The 20,690-nt window shown below is 64.4% G+C and overlaps 1 protein-coding gene across 4 annotated transcripts; it reads left to right on the top strand.

Annotated features, from left to right (window-relative positions):
- The first annotated feature begins 1,640 nt into the window (after positions 1 to 1,640).
- NCLN (nicalin) lies at positions 1,641 to 17,668 on the top strand. 4 transcript variants are annotated; one of them, XM_053897251.1, is made up of 15 exons: positions 1,641 to 1,943; positions 6,377 to 6,567; positions 7,346 to 7,490; positions 8,163 to 8,257; positions 10,915 to 10,995; positions 12,911 to 13,014; positions 13,348 to 13,436; positions 13,553 to 13,692; positions 13,954 to 14,132; positions 15,461 to 15,548; positions 15,634 to 15,672; positions 15,773 to 15,936; positions 16,921 to 16,974; positions 17,073 to 17,151; positions 17,297 to 17,668. In XM_053897251.1, exons 1-15 carry the CDS (start codon positions 1,760 to 1,762, stop codon positions 17,573 to 17,575), a joined length of 1,911 nt encoding a protein of 636 aa, XP_053753226.1. In that variant the 5' UTR covers positions 1,641 to 1,759; the 3' UTR covers positions 17,576 to 17,668. The 4 variants fall into 4 exon arrangements, with proteins under 4 accessions (XP_053753226.1, XP_053753227.1, XP_053753228.1 ...); XM_053897252.1 differs by having other exon boundaries at positions 15,776 to 15,936; XM_053897253.1 differs by having other exon boundaries at positions 1,643 to 1,943; positions 17,277 to 17,447.
- Positions 17,669 to 20,690: the final 3,022 nt, after the last annotated feature.

Raw genomic sequence — 20,690 nt, forward strand, 5'->3', positions numbered from 1 at the left:
CCGGAAGAACGGGGGCACATGGCAGAAGCGGGGACGAAAGGCACATGGGCCAGAATGAGTTTCGGGGTGGGGGGGGGGGGCATTGGAGCTCTCACTTCCCGTTCATTCCACTCATTCATTCATTCATTCATTCACTTCACCAGTGTGTCAGGCTCTACTCTGGGCATTGGGGTTCCGCCCACAGACACCCTGGTGCCTGCACCCCCAAAGGTCCCACTCTGGTTAGGGGTGACAAACGCCAGGCAGGAAGGTGTTAGCCTTGCAGGAGGGTGGGGTGGAGGGATAGGAGAGGCAGCAGCCGGGAGGCTGCACGGGCTGGTGCATTCTCACGCCAGCGCTTACCGAGCCCTTAATGTGTGCTGAGCTCTTTCTGAGTCAGTTCCCCCGGGGACCATCTTACTGAATTCTTACCCCTGGCAGGGGGGTGGTTGGGAAAAGGGCATCTGATTATTTGTCATCATATCGGGTGGCTGAGGAAACTGAGGTTCTGCGAGGTGAAGCCATCTGCCCAAGGTCACACAGCTGGGAAGGGTGGGTCGGCACTGAGACTTGAGTCCAGAATTCTATCAGTCAGCACACATGTCGCCTCGCACCTGGGGCAGAACGGGGGGGGGGGGTCCCCCAAGTCCTCCAGGAGCCGTATTGAAGCCTGGATGTCAACTCACTGGGGGGCAGGGCCTTCTTGTTCGGCACCCTGTGGCCTCAGTCTTCCCATCTGTACCCTCACACAGGGGGTATGAGTTATGGATGTTCCTTAAGACCCCTCGCAGGCAGACAGTGAGATCTTAAGGTTGCCAGATTCGAAAAAAGCAAATACGGGACACCCAGTTAAAAATATGAACAACGAACTTCAAAAGAATTTTTTTTTTTTTTTTTTTTACTATGAATATGCCCCAAATACGAATAAGCCTAAGTAGAAATCATCCTATCACCGACCCTGCACAAACTCCAGGCTCCAGACTACAAGTCCCATAACCCACTGCACCATCCCTTTAGGAGACTTCTATCATGATTTCTTTCTTCTTGTTTCATTCATTCATCCCCAAACTGTAGAGCCAACCCACTGTATGCCAGGCCTCGCACTAAATTCTGGGGTTACACCAACGCACGAAGCGGACAAAAGTCTTTGCCCTCGCGGAGTCTAACATCTACGTGCCTTGGTTGTTTTAAGGGATTTTTCTGACTTCTGCCAGGAAGACTACAGCTCCCATGAGCCCTGCGCCTGTTTAACCGGACTACAATTCCCAGGAGACTGCGCGCACTGGGCTGGCCCCTCTCGTCTCTTATTCCAACTTCCTTCCGGGTCGGAAGGTCACGTCCCCGCGGCTCTCGCCGCCCCCCTCGTCCCCCCACAAGAGACAGGGTTGGAGAAAGTTCGACCGCAAACAGTTGTTTTTAAAGTCTCCGTATTTCGGGACTCGGAGTTGACGTGACACGCCATCAGTTCTAGCCCAACAGTCCACCGCGGCGTCCTCCGTTGGGAAGTAACAGAGTGGGCCTACCACTCCCAGGAGGCTCCGCGCGCGCCAGGAGGACTACAACTCCCCGGAGGCAGCGCGGCGAGCGGGGCGGCCCGTGGCGGTGCCCGCAGGACCCCGGAGCAGGCGCGGGCTGCCCGGCGCGGCGCCCGCAGGACCCCGGCGGCTACCCATGCTGAGGTGAGTCCGCGGGAGCCGCCGCCGCCGCCGCTGCCGCCGCCGCCGCCGCCGCCGCTGTCCCGTCCCCGCCGCCGCCCCGCGCGGCCCCGCCGCCGGCCAGGATGCTGGAAGAAGCGGGCGAGGTGCTGGAGAACATGCTGAAGGCGTCGTGCCTGCCGCTCGGCTTCATCGTCTTCCTGCCCGCCGTGCTGCTGCTCGTGGCGCCGCCGCTGCCGGCCGCCGACGCGGCGCACGAGTTCACCGTGTACCGCATGCAGCAGTACGACCTGCAGGGGCAGCCCTACGGTGCGTGCACCCCGGCCTCGCCGGGCTCCCCGGAGCCCGGGCACCCGCCGCGCCGGCCTGGCCAGCTGCAGTGCAGCCCGCAGACCTCGCTTAGGCCACCCGACCCTTAGCCTTAGCCGAGCCGCAGACGAGTCAGAGCCTGCGTACGTGGACCCCTGCGTGGCGCCCAGCTCTGTCCAGTCCCGTGCCCCTGGAGCCCTCAGCGCGGGCTCCGCTGGCCCCTGGCAAGGGCAGCGGGCCCCAGAACCCGGGGCTCCGACCCTCAGGCCAAGCTCCCTCTGCTCCTGGACCCTCGGATTCCCAGCTGGGCCGGAGTCGCACTGCCGAGGCCCCCTTCCCGGGACACCACCCCGGTGCCCATCCTCACTGGGCCGTGTCCCGGTGCCCAGAGCTCCCGCTTTGGGGGCGGATTTGGAGGTGAGCCTCCTGGCTTGGTTTCTGCCAGGCGGAGCCCCTCGATGGGCAGTTCCAACCAGCCCTGACCCTGCACGGCCCAGGTACCCCCACTGTTTTCTGCTCAGTGCCAGTATTGTCCCCTCGGGTCTCAGGAGCTCTGATCTCTAACCCAGACCTGGCGTCACGTCCAGGCCCATGTCTCCAGGCTCTGAGGGCCCAGCTCATGAGCCAGATTCCTTAGCCAAGGCCCCCGGCCCCCACTCCTTCCCATTTCAGTCCCCATGCCTGTGGGCTTGTGGGGTCCTTTAGACCCCGTGTCTTGTCCCTTCCTTCGGTGCACACACCCCCCCCTTCGCCCAGCCTCCTCACCCTGGTACCCTACTTGCTCCCTCTGTCCAGGAATCCTGGATTGCCTCTGACCCTGCGGGGTCCTCTGTCCCAGACCTCCTGGCCCTGGAACGAGCACAGCTCTTTGGGTCCCCCTCCTGCCCCTTCTCCTTCCTGTCAAGGTCCTGATCCCAGCCCCTAAGCTTCAATTCTAAACTCCCTCATCTCTACTGGACTGTAGCTGTATCTGGTGTTCCAGAACCTTCTGGCCTCTGGGTTTTTCTTCCAGCTTGGTGCCTTAGGCCCCTGCAAGTGCCAGTCTGATCTCTCCATAGAGAGCTTCCTCCCCCGTTCTGATTGTCCTCGCCTCTGACCCAGTCTCCTCTTGGACTGTCTCCTCCTGTTAGAACATCTCAGTCCTAGCCTGAGCCCCACGGATCCCCAGCCCAGCCCTTGGGGAACCCCGGGCCCTGCAGACATGTCCAGACATCCTCTCAGATCCGTCCTCACCCCCAAAGTTAGGCCATTTCTGTTTAGAACAGTGGCTGTCAACCCAGGGGACGCTGGGTGATGACTTTGTGGTTGCCCCAAGTGGGGGTGCCCCTGGCATCCAGTGGGTGAGGCCAGGGATGCCACTCACCGGCCCTCAGTGCCCAGAATGCGCGCCCCCACCCCCAGAGAACGACCCTGCCCTGCATGGCTTCGGTGCCAGGGGGCTGACCTGAGTGGGTTACAGTGATGATCTTGACCTGAGGCCCCAGGCTCTGGAGGGGTGGGACGGAAGGCCCGGAGCCCCTGATGCCCTGGGCATGTTTTCGTGGAACGTTCCACGTTTGCGTGGGTGAAGGGCCTTTACCAGCGGCGTCTGGTGGAACTTTCTGTCTTGTGTGTCTTTGCTGTTTAACATGGGAGCCACGAGCCACAGGTGGCCACTGGGCACTGGGGATGTGGTCCAGGCAAGGGAGGATGGGAGTTCGCAGTGTTGTGTCAGTTGTAATAAAGCGAATCAGCCAAGGGTGGCTGGCGGCCGCCAGAGGAACCTGTGCTCCAGAAGGCGCAGAGCCTGGAACCTGAGACAACCGGAGGCCGGGTGGGTCTCCGTCCGGCTTTCTTTTCCTCTGTCCTCCCTTCCCTGGGTTCATTGCCCCTCCTCCTCCTGGGATTCCCTCCCATTCCTTTTCGAGGCTTGACATCTTCCCCCGTGTGGCGTCCGTAAAGACCTTGGGCTCTGGGGGTGAGCCCGGGGGGGGTGCCCCCCCGTCTCAGCCGAGAGCTGCTGGTGTGCAGCCCAAGGAGGCAGAGGCCCGGTGCGTGGCGGTCACGCACCCTCTTGACCCCGTGCCCCTCACACCGGGCTGTGTCCACCTGGGGAGACGCTGGAGGGATTGTTGGTGCCGTTGTTCTGGTGGGACCGGAGGGAGCCCTGGCCCTCTGGCGGCCAGCGTGGTCTCTGAGCGCCGGCCTGTAGGCCATCGCCGATTGCCGTCTCCCCTGTGTCTTCAGCACCCCCTCCGTGCCTGCGGGCTCCCCGCCTCCTGGTGCAAACCTCGCTCCGACTCTGCCTCCTTTCCTCACTTCCTGTTCTCTCCTCTTGAGAAATGCAGGCCGGCCGGCCGGCTGCTGGGAAGGAAAGGGGTGTGCTCTTTGTGCCGAAGTGCCAGCTGGGCTGAGGGTAATCCCGTCAGGTACAAGGCCGTGGGTGTGACCCTGCCACCGCCTCCTGGAAGACTGGCCCTCCCGGGGTGACAGGTCGCTTTAACAGCCTTGCGTGTGCGCCTTGCCGCGCTTAGCGGCCTGCTCATACCTGCCTCACTTGATCCCCTAGGCTGAGGCGAGGCCCTGGGAGAGGTGGCCACGCGAGCACCCCGTCAGGCCCCTCCACCCCTCGTGGTAAATAAAGTTTTATTGGCACACAGCCGTGGCCGCTGGTTGGCGTACAGAACTGAGTACTTGAGGCGGGGCTGGCGTGGCCCGCAAGGTGAGAGGCGTGACCTCCCTGCCCTTGATAGAGCAGTCTGCGACCCCTGCTCGGGCCTGGTCCTGGCGAGAGAACTGGCGGCTTCCGTCCTGCCCGGTCGTGGCGCCCACCGAGCCCAACCTCTTCCTGTCCGGGGTCCGTGGTGGGGGCAGCTGCGCCGGCCTCAGCTTCACGTCGGCTAAGAGGGTCTCTGCCCCTGGGGCCCTCGGGGCCCGGGGGGCGGTTGGGGGCCCGTGTCCACCCGCCTCTGTTCTCCCGGCTTCCCTTCTGGGATCCTCCCCCAGGAAGGTGGGGTCCCGCTCCGTGAGGGAGCACCGGGCCTGGGAGGCCGAGTGTGGGGCACGGGGGAGGGGCCTTCCCGGACTCCCAGCGCTTCGAGGACGACCTGAAGGTCTTGCTGCCCTCGCCCTGCCCGGCCCTCCTGGGGCTCCCACGGCCAGTCTGAGTCAGGGAAAAGGCCCCTGGAGGGAGCGCCCCACCCCCGGCCCTGGGGACGTGGGTCACCTTCGTGCCTTGGTCACAGGCCCCCTGCTCCCAAGATGGCCTTCCCTTTCCCTCCTGGGACGCTGTCCCCTTTCCCCTGACCAGCCCCTTCCCTGGTCTGCCTGCCTTCTCCGGAGGTCGCGTTCCCGGAAAGCAGAGGTGGGGGCCGGGGGGCTGGCTCTGAGCTTGGGGCGTTCGTAGCCGAGCGTCCGTGTGGACACCTGCCCCCGCAGCTCTGACCTTTGGATGGCAAGGCCGGGCTCCCCGTCCTGACTTTGAGCATCCACTGTCCGGGTCTGGGATGGGAGGCCCCGGGGCCACATCCAGCCTCCCCCCTGCCCTCCCCCGCCCCGCCCCGCCCCGCCCCGCATATAACATGGTTGCTTGTTTTGGGCAGCCCGGGTTGGTCTGCAGCTCTTGAGGCATTTTGCAATGAATGCTTCTTTTTGCTCTTTGAGTGATTTGATGTAAAAATTGGGATTTTTTCTGGGGAGCTGCCTAAGTCCCCTTTCCCACCGTGCTTGGGAGGCAAACGGCCCCTGAGGGCCTGCCATGCACCACGCATGGGGACAGTGCCGCCGTGGGAAGTTACGTAGATGTTAGCGCTTGTCCACGTGCAGGCATTTAGCGTCCGTGTGGCTTCTGGCCGGTTTTCTCCAGTGCGGCCCTCTCAGGGCTCAGGGTTCAGGTGCCTGTGTCTGGGGGAGACCCCTGTTCACCCCAGAAAAGCTCTCCACCATCCCGGTTCCAACCCACCTCTTCTTGGATGGAGGGTGGGGGGGGATTCAGTTGCCTGGAAGCTCCGTCTCTAGCTCTCTCCCTGATTTTCTGGAACTTTCTTCAGCTCTCAGAAGAGAGTGAGAGATGGCCCTCGGCTGTAGAGCGGAGGCTCCGATCTGGGGCAGTCCTGTCCCTGGGGGACTCTGGGCCGTGTCTGGGGACACCTGAGCCCCCGGCACTGAGTGGGTGTGTCCAGGAATGCTGCCCCATCCCCCACGGCACCCAGGGAGGAGGGTCTTAGCTCTTAAGTGGTCCTTAGGGGCCCTGTGACTCACCAGAGTTTGAGTGGGTGCTGCACCTGTGGGCGGTGAGGCTCAGGCCTTGGCGGACGTGGTCTTGCCCGTGTCTGCCGTGCCTGTGGCCGCTGTGGGACACGCAGGGGGTGAGACCGTGGGGGCCCTCGAGTCCGTGGTTTCCAGGTGGGGGTCCCGGTGCCCCACTGAGGGAGGCCCTGCCCGCCCTCCTGCAGGCACTCGGAACGCAGTGCTCAACACAGAGGCCCGCACCATCGACGCGGACGTGCTGAGTCGCCGCTGTGTGCTCATGCGGCTGCTGGACTTCTCCTACGAGCAGTACCAGAAGGCCCTGAGGCAGTCGGCCGGCGCCGTGGTCATCATCCTGCCGCGAGCCATGGCCGCCGTGCCCCAGGACGTCATCCGGGTGAGTGCCCTCCGCCCTTCAGGGAGTGGGCTGCCGCCTCTCTGCCTCTTCGTCGTGGCCCCTGCCACCCCGGGGTGATCCTGTCCTCAAGGGGACACACCTGTGATTGGGGAGCCCCTGGCATCCGGGGGGTGGGCTGGGGATGCTGCTGCCACCCCCACAGTGCCGAGGCGGCGCCCTGCTTTGAATTAACGGGGTCTCACAGGCCCCCGTGAAACTCCACGGATGGAGAGGCTTTTGCAGATGAGATGCGGGGGTGGGGCTGTGGAGGGGGCTCAGCCTTACCGAAGCCTAGCTCGGGGGTGGGCGGGGGCTGCAGATCGGCAGAGTCTCGGCCTCCGGCCCCAGGACCGTGGCACGGCCGGTGCACCTCGTGTGCGGGCACCTTGTGCTCGCTGTGTGCGGGTCCCTGCCGTCAGCCTAGGGTGCCGACATCTGAGGATGTGATGGCCGTTGGGGCTGGGGCCGGCCCACAGTGACGCCAGATCTGACCCCAGACCTGGCCGGCTCCCTCTCTGTCCTCCCAGCCTGCTTTCTCCCTGGCGGGTACCGCCTGGGCGCCCATGGCGTTGCCACCCTCTCTCAGCCCTCCGTCCTTGTCCCGTCTGCGCCCATCCCCCGTCCCATCCTGTCCTCTCCGGTGTGATCCTGGCCTTATCAGCCAGCCTCATGGGAGGCTGCCTGTGCTCCCGGGACGGCCACTGCCCCCTGCCCCCGCCCCCCCCCCCCCCCCCCCCCCGCAGGCCAGAAGCCCCCTAAGCAAGCCTCTCCTCCACAGCAATTCATGGAGACCGAGCCTGAGATGCTGGCCATGGAGACCGTGGTCCCTGTGTACTTTGCCGTGGAGGACGAGGCCCTGCTGTCTATCTACGAGCAGACGCAGGCCGCGTCCGCCGCCCAGGGCTCCGCCTCCGCTGCCGAAGGTAGGCTTGGGCTGCAGGACGGGGCTGGCGTGTGGGGTCCTGGCCTGTTGAGGGGCCGCGTCTCACAGCGAGCGCACGGCCCTGCACGCACCGGCTGTGCCACAGACCTGGGGCTGGAGGCCAAGACCCTGCCGTTCCGCGCCCCCCGCCCCGCCCCTGGTTCCTGTGCAAACAGAAGCCGGAGAACCACTGACTCGGGGAGGCGTTTCCCACATTCAGCCTCTGATGGCTTATGGGAAACACAGACACCTGTTCCACCCGCCGAGGGTTCTGTCCGTGCCACCATATCATGCTGGAGTCTGTCGGGAAGGGGTGGCAGCGTCCTTGGGGAGGGAGGAAACCCGTTCTTCTGTTCCGTGGATCGGGGGCGTCCACGAGCTTGGCGCGGGGCAGGTGAAGCCGTCAGAGACGCCGGGGAAGGGACCTGCCTGCTACTCCCTTCTCAGCCGTGCGGGTGGCGGGTGTGACCGGTGCCAGGGCACGAGTGTCTTCCCTGCCAGGCTCTTTGCCCTGCCCAGTCCTCGCGCGGCGCCCCGGTTCACAGGGGCGGGCCTGTGTCCAGCTGGCCTTGGACTGAACCCCCGCCGTCTGGGGTGCTGGGGCCACAAGGATCCCGGCTCTGGTGCGGGAGCCCCCCGGGCCTGGGGCTGACGCTCCCCGACCTGTCCTCAGTGCTGCTCCACACCGCCACTGCCAACGGCTTCCAGATGGTCACCAGCGGGGTCCAGAGCAAGGCCGTGAGCGACTGGCTCATCACCAGTGTGGAGGTGAGTGGCCCTGCCTGCCACACTAAGACCTGGGGAGCGGGGCATCCTGCTCTCTGAGCTCAGCCCCACCTGTTCCCCACGGAGGGAGCCTCTGATGGGGAAATCGGCTCAGATCTCCCCACCAGCCCATCTCCTGCCTCCCATTGCCAGCCCCAGCCATACATCAGGTCTCTTCATCCTGCCTCAGGACCTTTGCACTGGCTGTCCCTGCCTCGCAGAGAGCTCCCCTTCCCGCTGTGGCCTTTTCTTTTCATATCGTGATACCTCCAAGGCTGCATCCTCAGAACCTTCTGGGGACACACACCCCCCGTTGTCCACAGCTCAGCTGAGCTGGGAGAGAGCTGAGCTCTGGGTGTTGAAGTAGGCAATTAAAGCGGCAGGCCAAACATGAAGGAGTTCAGCCCGTAATCACCTCCCGTGGGGGTGGAAGCAAGCGTGTAGGCCGGAGGAAACCCTGACTCGGCTGCTCTGCTCTCCCCCGTGTCGAGGGTCAGCTCTGTCGGCAGCCGTGGGGGGCCTGGACGGAAAGCTCTGGCAGTTGCGTGGACCCAGGGTGGGGAGGTGGCGAGGGGGAGGGCTGGCAGTGGAAAAGCACAAAGTGGGGACTCTCTTCTTTTCATGGTGTCATCGTGTCCGTCGTGTCCCCCACCCCAGTGAGGAGGTCTCCCTGGAGACCGCCTGGGGGACCCTCACAGAGGCCCCGGAAGCAAAGGCACAGGGCAAGGAGCACAGACGGGGCAAGTGCATGGCCAGGGGCTGAGCGCCCGATGGCAGCCTGTCGGCCCGAGAACCCACATATAGTTTTAACCCGGGAGCCGGAGTCGTCCCGTGGCAGGCCTGACCCAGGCCTGGCTTTACTTCGTGTCCAGGGTTCGTCCCATCTGACACGCTCAGAGCCTGTGTGTCACCCTTTCTTTCCTACCGGCCCCGGCGCCGGAGGAGCTGAGACCGTGTCATCTCGGCCTGTGTGGTGTCCTGGGAGCCTGGCCAGGCGCCTGTGCACAGTAGGCCCTCAGCGAGCACTTGAGCCGAGCGTGCTGGTCGCCCCGGCCTCTGTCTGGGCCAGGCGGGCCTGAGTCCCCAGTGGCTCACTCCAGACGGCGCAAGGCTACTCGGCCAGCCCCTGGTGCCGGCGTGCGGGCTCAGTGCGAGTTGGGGTGCGGCTAGCCCTCCCCTCTCCAGAACTAAGCGAGTCCGCCTCGGGAGTTTAACCTGCTTTCTCCGTGAGCACCCTGAGCCCTGCTGTGTGCGGGAGGCAGCAGCGGGCGGGATGCCCTTCCTTCCTGGAAGAACTCCCCTGCAGTCGGGGGAGGTCCGAGGGTGGCAGGCGGGCACTTCGGCCCAGCGGGAGATGGGCTCTGCCGGGGCAGCCACGCCTGCAAAAAATGGCTCCTCCCTGTCCACGCAGGGGCCCTCGAGGACGCCACACTGGCAGGTCTATAGCGGCGAGGGGAGTCGGGGCTCCGGGCGGGGTGGGCCGCCCGCAGGGACCGGGTGCAGGGGGCTGGGCAGGCCGATTCAGGACGTGGGGACGGCGCTGCCCCATCTACGCAGCGGGTGAAATTAGAGGAGGAATACCGTGAGAATCATGCCAAGGATCGCGGCAGGGTCCTTGCATCGGGCTCCCGGAGGTGGGGCTGAGCAGCAGCCAGTCCGGGTACCGGGGGGTTAATAGCAGCGGAGCCGCCCGGGGTCTGGTGGGTTCTTGCCTTTCAGGAGTCTCTTTCAGCCTGCCAGCCTGGCCGTCCTGGCCTGTGGTTCTAGAAACCTCTGCAGTGCCCTGACCCCTCTGCCATCCCTGTTATCTGGGTCGAAGCGGGGGGCATGGAGGAAGCGGGGGCGCTCGGCTGCCCCCCTACTCTCCCTGACCCCCGCTGGCTCACACAGCCGGTGCTGGGATCGGCCTGTCTCGAGAGGCCTGAGCCCGCACGGTCGGCAGTGTGCCCGTGGTCTCGGGCGGGGACCCACACCCGAGCTGTTGTCCCGGGTCTCGGCCGGCTCCCCGTGGACGGCAGCCAGGAGGGCTCGCCAGCGGCCGCTTCCCATCTGACGTGGCTAAGGCCCTCACAGAGCTCGCCCTCTAGCTGGCAGGATCAGAAAAACGGCCTCAGCCGTGTGCTGGCAAAGACCCTGGGCCACCCCGTCCGACCTCTCTGCACCCCGGGACTAGCCTTGGACGGGAGGAGTGGAGGCTGAGGCCTTTGCTGACAAGAGGTGGTTCTGCTTTGTCACCCCCGTGACTTCAGCGAGGACTGGTCCACGCGTGCTGGGTCTCCAGCTGGGGCGCTAGGACCTGGACCCTGGACCCCGATGGGCTCCTGTGGCCGTGTTCTGAACTGGCTGTGTCTCATCAGCAGAGCTCTGCTCCTGCCCTGACGGTGGCTCGGGGCTCAGCCTTCGAAAGATGGGTCGGGTCTCCAGTTGGGGAAGCACAACAGAGAGAGCAGTGGTCGGCGTGCTGCGGCCCTCGTGACTTCTTGTGTAAATAAAGTTTTATTGGCGCCCGGCCACAGTCATTGGTTCACGTATTGTCCGTGACGGAGCCGGCAGGGCTCAAGAGACTGCCCCACCCCACGGGGGCAGCCGGAACTGTTTCTGGCCATTGGGCCCCCCCCACCCGCCAGTGTGCCCTTCACAGACTGTCTCTCTCTCTGCAGGGGCGGCTGACTGGGCTGGGTGGAGAAGACCTGCCCACCATCGTCATCGTGGCCCATTACGATGCCTTCGGAGTGGCCCCCGTACGTATGCGGGCACTTTGGGGAGGGGCCCGGGCACCCCCACCCCCAGCCCTGCTCCAGCCTAGCTCAGAGGTGGAGCGTTTCTGTGCAGTGTGGCTGGGGTCACAGCAGCAGCACCCGCCCTCTGAGGCCCAGGAGGATCCCTGGCACGGGTGGCATCGTGGAGCAGACACGGGCTAACCTGAGGCAGGTCTTGCGGCCAGGGTCCCGCGAGAGATGGGTGGCCGGAAATCGAGCCCAGGGTGTCCGTGCCAGGGTCCTCAGGACCCCTGCCAGGAGCAGGGATGTGTGCAAAGATTCCCAGGGGTGGGGGTGTGCTGGGAGGACCCGAAGGCCGTGGTTTATATAAAGGATGAGAAGCAAATAATCTCAGGGCATAGGCACGGGGTGGGGGACGGCACAGGGACACCGGGCTAAGCTTCCAGAATCCTCTCCCGGGGTATCCCCTAGGACGAGCTTGATCCTCCCCCCCCAAAACGACACGTGACCACACGTGAGGTGTGGTCTCCAGGGGGCGTAGAGACCCAGCGCCAGGTTCTCACCGGGGTCGGTCCGCAGGCCCCTCCGCCGGGCTCGGGCGGAGACCCCAGACCCCAGGAGGGGAGCGGGTCCTCGGCGCAAACCTCGTGTCTGCACGGACAGCTCCGGGACACGAGCCCCCGGCAGGTGAGGCTGGTGGGAGCCCCGAGTCCAGTTTCAGACGCTGCTGAGGGCCGGCCTCGCCAGCGGTCCTCTGAGGAGGGAAGTGTCGGGCCTGCTGAGTTCTGCTGCCCTGCAGGCCTCCCCACCCCCTCACCCCCTGCCGAGCTGTCTGAGCCCCCTGCACAGTGAGGTCACGGTCACTGCTCACTCTCACCAGCTTGTGAACAGTGCCTGTGGCTTCATCAGGAAAGTCTTGCTTTGAAAGAAAAACTGTCCAAAGCGAAGAGGTTGCCAGTGGCAGCCCGGCGTGAGGTCCTGGCCGTGTGACCATGGCAATGGGGAGCAGCCGTTCCAAGGGCCACCCCACCTGGGAGGCCGGCGGTCCCGGATGCCTGGACCCGCCAGGGCCCAGAGGCAAGGCCTGAGCTGTCCCCTCAGGATGCTCGGCCTCGTCGTCATTTTCCCTCCCGCCTCATCTGCAGCCTTTTAGATTATTTTGTTTTTAATCCCCCGCCCCCTGCCTTGAAGTCTGCCTGCCTGCCTTCCGTGAGATGTAATTCATTTAAAAATTGTTCTTTTAAAGCAAATGTTTTAGTACAGAGTGGGACACTCAGAGCTGTGAAAACCATCACCGTCTACTTCCAGAACATTCTGTCACCCCAAAAGTAGCCCCATCCCCACCAGCGGTCACTCCCCATCGCTCCCCAGATCCCACGAGCCCCCTTCCTGTCTGTGGATGAGCCTGTTCTAGACGTTTCACACACGTGGCCTCACACGCCATGTGGCCTCTGGTATCTGGTTCCTTCCCTGAGCGTCCTGTTACCTTTTCCCCTGAATTTTAATGTATCAATATGTGATGTGTTGGCTACAGACTGTAACCTGGGGGGTCCCCAAGCCCTATGATAGAATCCAATTTTTTTTTTTATCTGATTACCATGTTGTTGGGAATGTTGCTTTTCTTACCTGATTACCATGTTGTTGGGAGTGTTCCTTCAGATTACAGAATGCGGATGAGTCGGGGCCTTTCACAGCTTGGGGGGGGGGGGGCGCCTGCACCGCCCTCCTGCCCCCCAGTAGCACAGGTGGGGGGGCAGGAAGGGGGGCCGCGTTCCTGGGGCAGGTGCTCCGACCAGGCCGCCCCCGTGGGGCAGAGTCTTGGCGAGCAGGGCTGGAGCGGGGAGCGAGGCGTGGCCCAGAGGCAGGGTGCCGGGCTCCGGCTGCCAGGGCAGGGGTGGCGAAGTGACCTGCGGCCTCGTGTCCCTCCTGCCCGCAGTGGCTGTCCCACGGTGCGGACTCGAACGGGAGCGGCATCTCTGTGCTGCTGGAGCTCGCCCGCCTCTTCTCCAGGCTCTACACCTACAAGCGCACCCACGCCGCGTACGTGACAGCTGGGGGGGAGGGGCCGCGCACGTCCCCAGGAGTAACCGCGCCGAGGTCCCCCCGGGCGCCGGGCCTGGAGCTGAGCCCCACCCACGTCCTGCACCCCAGGGACACCGGGTCCCGTCTGGGGCCGTCTGGCACTGAGTGGGTGGGTCCGGGGATGCCGCTCGCCCCCCACGGAGCCCGGGTCGCCCCACAGAGCGTCCACGGTGCTGGGACAGGGACACCCTGCTCTGAGGGGTCAGGACTCAGTGCCTGTGGGAGACCAGCTCCTCCTCGGGGGCCCGGTCTCCCCTCCACAGCCGACACCCGCTCTCCCCATGCTGCCAGGTACAACCTCCTGTTCTTTGCTTCTGGAGGGGGCAAGTTCAACTACCAGGGAACCAAGCGCTGGCTGGAAGATAACCTGGACCACACGGGTGAGCGGCCCCGGGGGGCGGGGGCGGGGGTGGGGGGCTGGGCCCGCAGAGAGGCCCCGCCCCTCCCGCCCCTCCCAACCCTCCCAACCCTCCCAACCGCTCTTGCTGCCACGCAGACTCCAGCCTGCTCCAGGACAACGTGGCCTTCGTTCTGTGCCTGGACACCGTGGGCCGCGGGGACAGCCTGCACCTGCACGTGTCCAAGCCGCCCAGGGAGGGGACGCTGCAGCACGCCTTCCTGCGGGAGCTGGAGACGGTAGGTGCCGGAGCGCGTGCCCGCTGCTGCCTGGGGTCTCTGGCCCCGCGCGCGCTCGTTGCCTCGCGGGCGCGTCCGGCAGGCTGGTGATCGGGCGCTTTGTGCATGCTGGCGCCCGAGGACTAGGGAGCCGGGAACCCTCTTGGCTCCCAAGGCCCTGCGTGAACGTCCGTGGTCTGAGCTGGCGCGGGCCCCCCTCCGCGGAGACCGGCCGGCATCCGGGGCGGGGGTGTCGCCCTGATGGGCCCCGCCCCCGCACAGGTGGCCGCCCACCAGTTCCCGGAGGTGCGGTTCTCAATGGTGCACAAGAAAATCAACCTGGCGGAGGACATCCTGGCCTGGGAGCACGAGCGCTTTGCCATCCGCCGGCTGCCTGCCTTCACCCTGTCCCATCTGGAGAGCCACCGCGACGGCCAGCGCAGCAGCATCATGGATGTGAGGTGAGTGTGGGCGCGGCCGCGAAGCCTCCCCTCCGTCCATGCCCGGTTGTGAGCGATCTTTGAGGGGCGACACTGTAGGTGCAGGTGCCTGGATGGAGGGAATGAACCCGAAACGTGGGTGGTCGGGAAGGGGCCAGCCTTGGCTGAGGACCCTAGGAACAGTGGGGGCCAGGGGCCTGGGGTCGGATTACTGAGTGTCCCTCGTTAGCGATGGGGAGGCTGCGTGAGTGGTTTGGGGTCCCCTGGCCCCCACATGTGATGTCCAGACCCCACGCGTGACTTTCAGACGCTGGGCACCTCGGTCTACCCTGCTTCCCACATGCTGCAACATCTGTCCCTGGGCCTTTGCACGGCCGTGCTGAGGCCTGGCGAGCGGTGCCCTGTCTCGTGTCTCTTTGGGGAGCCCTCCCCACCCCTTTCTTCCTCACCATCTGTCTTCAAGACCCTGTGCACCTCTGGCTTCTGCCATTTTTGACTTCACTTCTCGTTCGTGGCTCCCTGTGGCCTGTCGGCCCTCAGTGGGGCCAGGGTTTTATGGTGGCCTTGGGGCTGGGCCCAGCCTGTTGCTGAACATGTCTGCTGGGGGATGAGAAGCTGGTCCTCGAGGAGGCCCTGCCAGGCAGTGGGTGAGGCCTAGAGAGAGAGCAGGTGTGGGCGGGGTGTTGACTGTTCCTGGGGCATCAGGGAGGCTTCCTGGAGGAGGCGGTGCTACAGTCGAGGAGCGTCCAGAGAAGGGCGTTCCGGGCGGAGAGAGCGGGAGGGAAGGGGCTGGGCCCTGGCTAATCCCTCCGCCTTCCCGGGGGGCCCCACACTGCACACACTCGGCTTGGCGGTGTTTTGCACCAGAGATCCTTTTCCGGGTCTGTGTGTTGCCTGCGCGGCCTCAGGAGGGTGTCTCTGTGTCACAGTCTGTGCGATTTTCCCCCTTCGTGTAAGGACCCAGGGCTCATCCCCTCCAGCGCGACCTCGCCTTCACTGGTCACGTCCGTGGAGGCCCCGCTTCTCAGGCAGGGCCTGTCCCCAGGCTCTGGGTGGGCGTGAATGTGGGGACGTGTTCACCCGACCCAGGACGTCACATCAGTGAGGTCCACCACAGCCGCGGGGGCGGGTCCCCCCTGGCCACCCCCACGTTCCCGATGAGGAAACTGAGGCCCAGAGCCGCTCATCATTCCAGGCAGATGCTGGGGAGGCGCCCGTCCTGCCCGAGGAGGCGGCTGTGGCCTTTTTTGTTTTTATCATCATTGGAAATACGACCACTCTTTTTCTGGTGGTTTCAACTGATGCTGATTCCAGACACATACGTGTGTTTTCTTCACACCTGCCCTAAGGTCCCGGGTCGACTCTAAAACCCTGACCCGCAACACCAGGCTCATCGCGGAGGCCCTGACCCGAGTCATCTACAACCTGACCGAGAAGGTGAGCCCCCACCGCGCCCGCCAGCTCCCGGCCCGCCCCGCCGGGCGGCCAGACTCAAGGTGCGTCCCCCCCACTGTCTCCACAGGGCACCCCCCCAGACATGCCGGTCTTCACGGAGCAGATGGTAACGGCCGGGCTGGGGGCGGGGCGGGGCGGGGGGAGGAGGAGGGGGCGGGGCCGGGGGGCGGGGGCGGGGTCCCGTGACCGCGGCCCGTGCCCCGCAGCAGATCCAGCAGGAGCAGCTCGACTCGGTGATGGACTGGCTCACCAACCAGCCCCGCGCGGCCCAGCTGGTGGACAAGGACGGCACGTTCCTCAGCACCTTGGAGCACTACCTGAGCCGCTACCTGAAGGAGGTGAAGCAGCACCACATCAAGGCGGACAAGCGGTGAGGCGCGTCTACCCGCCCCCCCCCCCCCCCACAGCCGCGTGGGCTGCGGCTCCCCCCTCAGCAGGCGCCCCGGGGGCTTCCAGAGCAGATGGAAACAGTGCACGGAAATAAAACAAGAAGTTCAAAGTACAGGTGGCCAGTTAAATGCGATTCCACGTAAATGCTTATTTACGCGTTCTTGTTTAGCGTAAGTATGTCTCCTGTAGCGTTTGGGATATACTTATACTGACGGCAGATTTTTTTTTTTTATTTAAAATCCGAACGTAACTGATGTCCTGTGTCTAATTGGGCAGCCTTGTATCCCCACCGCCCTCTGGCCCATTCGTGCTCTGGTGTCGTGACTCGTACCCCTGGTCCCCGGTCTGCCCTCAGGATGCTCCTCCCCACCACGGGCCACCTGGGTTTTGTCTTTTTTTCTGCTCGGAGCCCCCCACGTGGGCCAAGCTGGCACCTCAGGGCCTTGTGGCAGGAGGGAACCTGCAGGTGTCCACAGCCAGGAGATCTCCCCACACTGCTTGGTGCCCTTTGCTGGCTTTTTACCTTCTCCCAACTCATGGTGTGCCTGAGAGTCAGAGCCCTTGGGCGGAAGAAGAAACCGAGGCTCAGAGTGGACCCACGGCTGTGGAGCCAGGGCCTCTGATTCCCAGACCACCTTGCCGTCTCTCTATGGAAATGCTTTCCAGACCAGTAAATTCTTAGCAGTCACCCTACTCCATTTTTAAAGACTGTTCTGACGCCCAGAAAAGCAATAGGAAAGAGGTTACTTCAGGATAAAGAATAGTTCTTCCCCAGGAGGGTGAGTGGCAGCTTTGCCCAAGCACACGCGCGCACGCGCGCACACACACACACACACACACACACACACGTGTGCTCCCTCCCCCGTTCTGGGCCCACGGGCCCTCCAGGCGGTCTGGTTTCTGGGGGACACAGAACGTGGCCCCGCTGCTGGGTGACCCTGCTGAGGAAGTGCTCTCTCCTCAGGGACCCCGAGTTTGTCTTCTATGACCAGCTGAAGCAGGTGATGAATGCCTACAGGTGAGCTGCCCTGGGTCACTGCCCGTGGCGTGCGGTCCAGGGACACGGAGGCAGCCCGCACCCTCCCCTTACCCCGCCGACGCCCCGGTCTCCCTCAGGGTCAAGCCAGCCATCTTCGACCTGCTGTTGGCCGTCTGCATCGGCGCCTACCTCGGGATGGCCTACACGGCGGTCCAGGTGAGCCGGGGGAGGGCCGGGAGGGGGCTCACCCAGCCAGCTGCGTGCTCCCCCCCACCCTGCCTAGCAGGACGTGACCCCCAGGCAGCCCTTGGGCCCAGCTCTCACTCACGCCCCCCCTACAGCACTTCGACCTCCTGTACAGAACCGTTCAGAGACTGCTCGTGAAGGCCAAGGCGCAGTGACGCCCCCGCCTGCCACCCCTCCCCACGCCACAGCCGGCCGGCACCCCGAATTACAGAGCTTTTCCGTGTTGCTCTTGAGGACTTGGGGGGTTCTTTCTTTTCTGTCCCGTGAACTCTCTGGGAGGAGCATTTGGTGGAGGCCCCGGGGCCGGGCCCTGGACTTGGGGACAAGTCTGCGGACGAGCCCCCCGCCCCGGAGGCGATCCCCCAGCCCTCAGGGTTCACGGGCTGCAGGATGACCAGAAAGGTGCCCGGCACGTCCCTCCTTTTGCCCGCAACGCTGACCGGCGACTGCAGGCTGAGGGGCAGGGGGCCGCCCCTCTCTGGCCCCGTCCGCCTGGTGATGTGGGTGCTCAGCCTCTTGTATGCCGGGCAGCACCAGCCCATCCCTCGGAGGCTGGGTTCCCCCACCCTGGCCTCTCGCCTCGGGTGCGGCCTTGGAGCACGTGTCCCCCGAGCCCCTGGCTTGTCACAGCCTCTGCCCTCCCGCCGTGCCCGGGGCACTTGAGCCTGTCCCTTGGGGACCCGGCTGCCCCGACGCCCCTGGGGCGGGAGACAGGCGTGGAGAGAGGAGGCACCCTAGCCCTCTGCCCCTTCCCTTGGGCTCTCTGGGCCTCGGTCTCCTCACCTGTGGAGCGGAGGCTGTGTTCTGGGGGCATCCGGTGCCCCCGTGTCTGAGGACGGCATCCAGGCTGGGGATCGAGGAGAGCGTTTGCTGGAGAAGACGTGGCTGTGGGGCCCACGGGGCTGCTGCCCTTCCCAGGATCTGGGACCTGGAGAGGAAGGTCTGGGCCTGAACCCCACAAATCAGGCTCCTTGGAAGGGAAGGGTGTGGAGGGGGCCTCCAGTGCTGCTGAGATTGATCTCAGGGAGACCCAGGTGAACCGATTCATTAGCAATATAATCAGTGAGGTGTTCTGTGCCGAGGGGAGGGTCAGGATGAGGGAGGCTCTGGGCACCTGCCTCAGCCCCCAGGGAGGCCTTAACGGAGGGTCTGGAGAGCAGGGGGACCGCTCCCTCCCACGTGCCCCCCCCCCCTCCCCCCCAGCCAGCCCTCCCCAGAAGCCAGCTCACCACCCACTGCAGGGACGGGCTCCTGGGGGCTGTGTTTCCGTCTCCACCTTGGGCCTCCTGCCTTCGCCAAGCCAGACCGTCCCTGTCCCAGCCCCCCAGGCACAGGGAGGGGCAGGTGTGGGGTCTACAGGCTCTCCTGCCTCTGCCCCCCCCCCTTGCCCTGCTGGGTGGCCTGTCTCCCCCAGAGACTGTTTACCGAGTGCCCAGCCAGCCCGGCCACCTCTGGGGGCAGGACTCGAGGACCGGTGTTGGCCCGTCTTCCCCACGTGTGCCTGCCCAGTGGGTGTCCCTCCTGCTGGGGCGGCCGTCAGGACTGCTAACTGTTCAGAGCTCAGGCTGGTTGGGGACGGACTTGGACGATCAGAAAATAAAGCCATATCGAATGATCCGCCTCTCGTGTCCTGTCCGGGAGGTGCTTCTAAGGTGTTTTGTGCTCCTTGAGGGGCCTGGGGCCAGGTGAGCGGGGTCGGTCCTTCCTGCCCCCCAGCTGCCAGCTGAGGGTGGAAACCCACTCGCTGTCCAGTGGGATCACGGGGTGTGTTTGATTCCTGGGGCAGCTGTACCCCAACCGGGCACCCTGAGCAAGTTTCTGGTCTCCCAGCTCTGGAGGCCAGAAGTCAGGGGCAGGGCATGGGCAGGGCTGGCTCCTGGGTCCCCGACAGTCTGTTCCTGGCTCTCTCGGGTCCCTTGGCTTGTAGGCGTGTGGCTTCAGCTGTGCCTGCACATTCCGTCTGCTTCTCTCCTGCTCTCAGGCCCCCACCCCTGGGGCAGCACCACAACCTCTCTGCTGATAAATATGCAAAGACCCTCTTTCCACAGAAGGTCACGTGCTGAGGCTCTCTTGGGTGTGAATCGGGGCTGGGGGGGGGGGGGGCAGGGGGCTGTATGCAGGCTGCCCCCATCATCCCGCCTCCCCTGGCCCCCAGTCCCAAACCAGTCTCCAGGGCGGTCCGGGCCGGAGCACAGCCACTGCGGCGCTCGGGTGCAACGCTCCACTTTGGGTTTACAGGGCCCGGGTCTCTGCTCCAGGCCTGGGAGCTCTCGCCAGGTGCCTGCCCCCCAGGCTTACCCTGCTCGGCTCCACCCAGATCTGTCGGCCGGTTGACGGCGTCCGTGTGTCCTCTGTGCTGTTCAGTGAGAACAAACAAGGTGTTCTCGGGCTGGTGTTCTGATGTGGGAGAGGACAGCCTGCGCGCAGTCTCAGAGCTCCGAGCCGCCGGCAGGTGGTGTAGACGGGCTGCGGGGAGTCCCGGAGGGGATCCTTCGCTCGGTGGCGTGCTCGCGGGCGCCCTCCCGTGGCCGCTGCGGGGAGGACGAGGGCGGGAGGCCTCCAGGACCCGAGGACCGCGCAGGTCCAGGCGGAAGGATGGGCTGGACGGGGCGGGGGCGGGGGAGGGGGAGGGGATACCGGCGCCCGAGGGGAGGGGCCACCGCCGTGGTGGGCTGGGCCTGGGGCGAGGACTGGCCGGGTTTCCCCAGGGACCCCCAGCCCCAGCGTCGGGACCATCTCCCTTCCCCTCGGCCCTCCCCCGCCCCCGCCCCCCCTCCACGGACCCAGGTAAAACTCCGCACGGTTCAGAGGGAGAAGCCAGACGGTCATCTACTCGTGTTAACGTACACGGATTTTTCCTTTTCCTTTTTACACACAAAGTTCCATGGCCTGAAAACGGGAAAACGGGGACGCCCGGGTGGGGTGGCGCAGTCGGTTGAGCGTCCGACTCGAGCTCAGGTCACGATCGCACGGCTCGTGGGTTCGAGCCCCGCGTCAGACTCTGTGCTGACAGCTCACCTTCAGATCTGTGTCCCGCTCCCTCCCTGCCCCTCCCCTGCTTGTGCTCTGCCTCTCTCAAAAATCAACATAAATAAATAATTAATTTTAAAAAAAGAAACCAGGAAAACAAGCCACCAATCACTGTAGCTGGAGTTTCTTCCGTCCTGTTTCCTAGAGTGTGTGGTGTATATGAAATCTCATTTTGAAAATCGCATAAGTTTTAAATACGGTTGACCCTTGACATGGGTGTTAGGGACGCTGTCGAAACTCTGCATACAACTTTTGACTTCCCAGAGCTTGACAACTGATAGCCTCCACTCGACCAGAAGCCTGAGCAATGATGCCAGCAGCCGATGAACACAAGTTAGTGTGTTACGAGTTACCGGCTGCGATACGTGTGTTACGTGTGTTCCTTGCTGTGATGTGTGTGTGTTAGCCGTGTTCCCTGCTGCGATCTCTGTACGTTGTGTGTCACCTGATCTGATCTGTGTGTTATGCGTGCTACCTGC

This window comes from Panthera pardus, unplaced genomic scaffold, assembly GCF_024362965.1.
Source record: "Panthera pardus isolate Hobbes unplaced genomic scaffold, ASM2436296v1 HiC_scaffold_8, whole genome shotgun sequence".
Lineage (NCBI taxonomy): Eukaryota > Metazoa > Chordata > Mammalia > Carnivora > Felidae > Panthera > Panthera pardus.

What these genes read in the sequence shown, in the direction of transcription:
- NCLN (XM_053897251.1), top strand. Translation starts at nt 1,760, where the DNA reads ATGCTGGAAGAAGCGGGCGAGGTGCTGGAGAACATGCTGAAGGCGTCG. An exon ending in TCCTGCGGGAGCTGGAGACG is followed by an intron (nt 13,693 to 13,953) that starts GTAGGTGCCGGA and finishes GCCCCCGCACAG; the next exon opens with GTGGCCGCCCACCAGTTCCC. An exon ending in CAGGTGATGAATGCCTACAG is followed by an intron (nt 16,975 to 17,072) that starts GTGAGCTGCCCT and finishes GGTCTCCCTCAG; the next exon opens with GGTCAAGCCAGCCATCTTCG.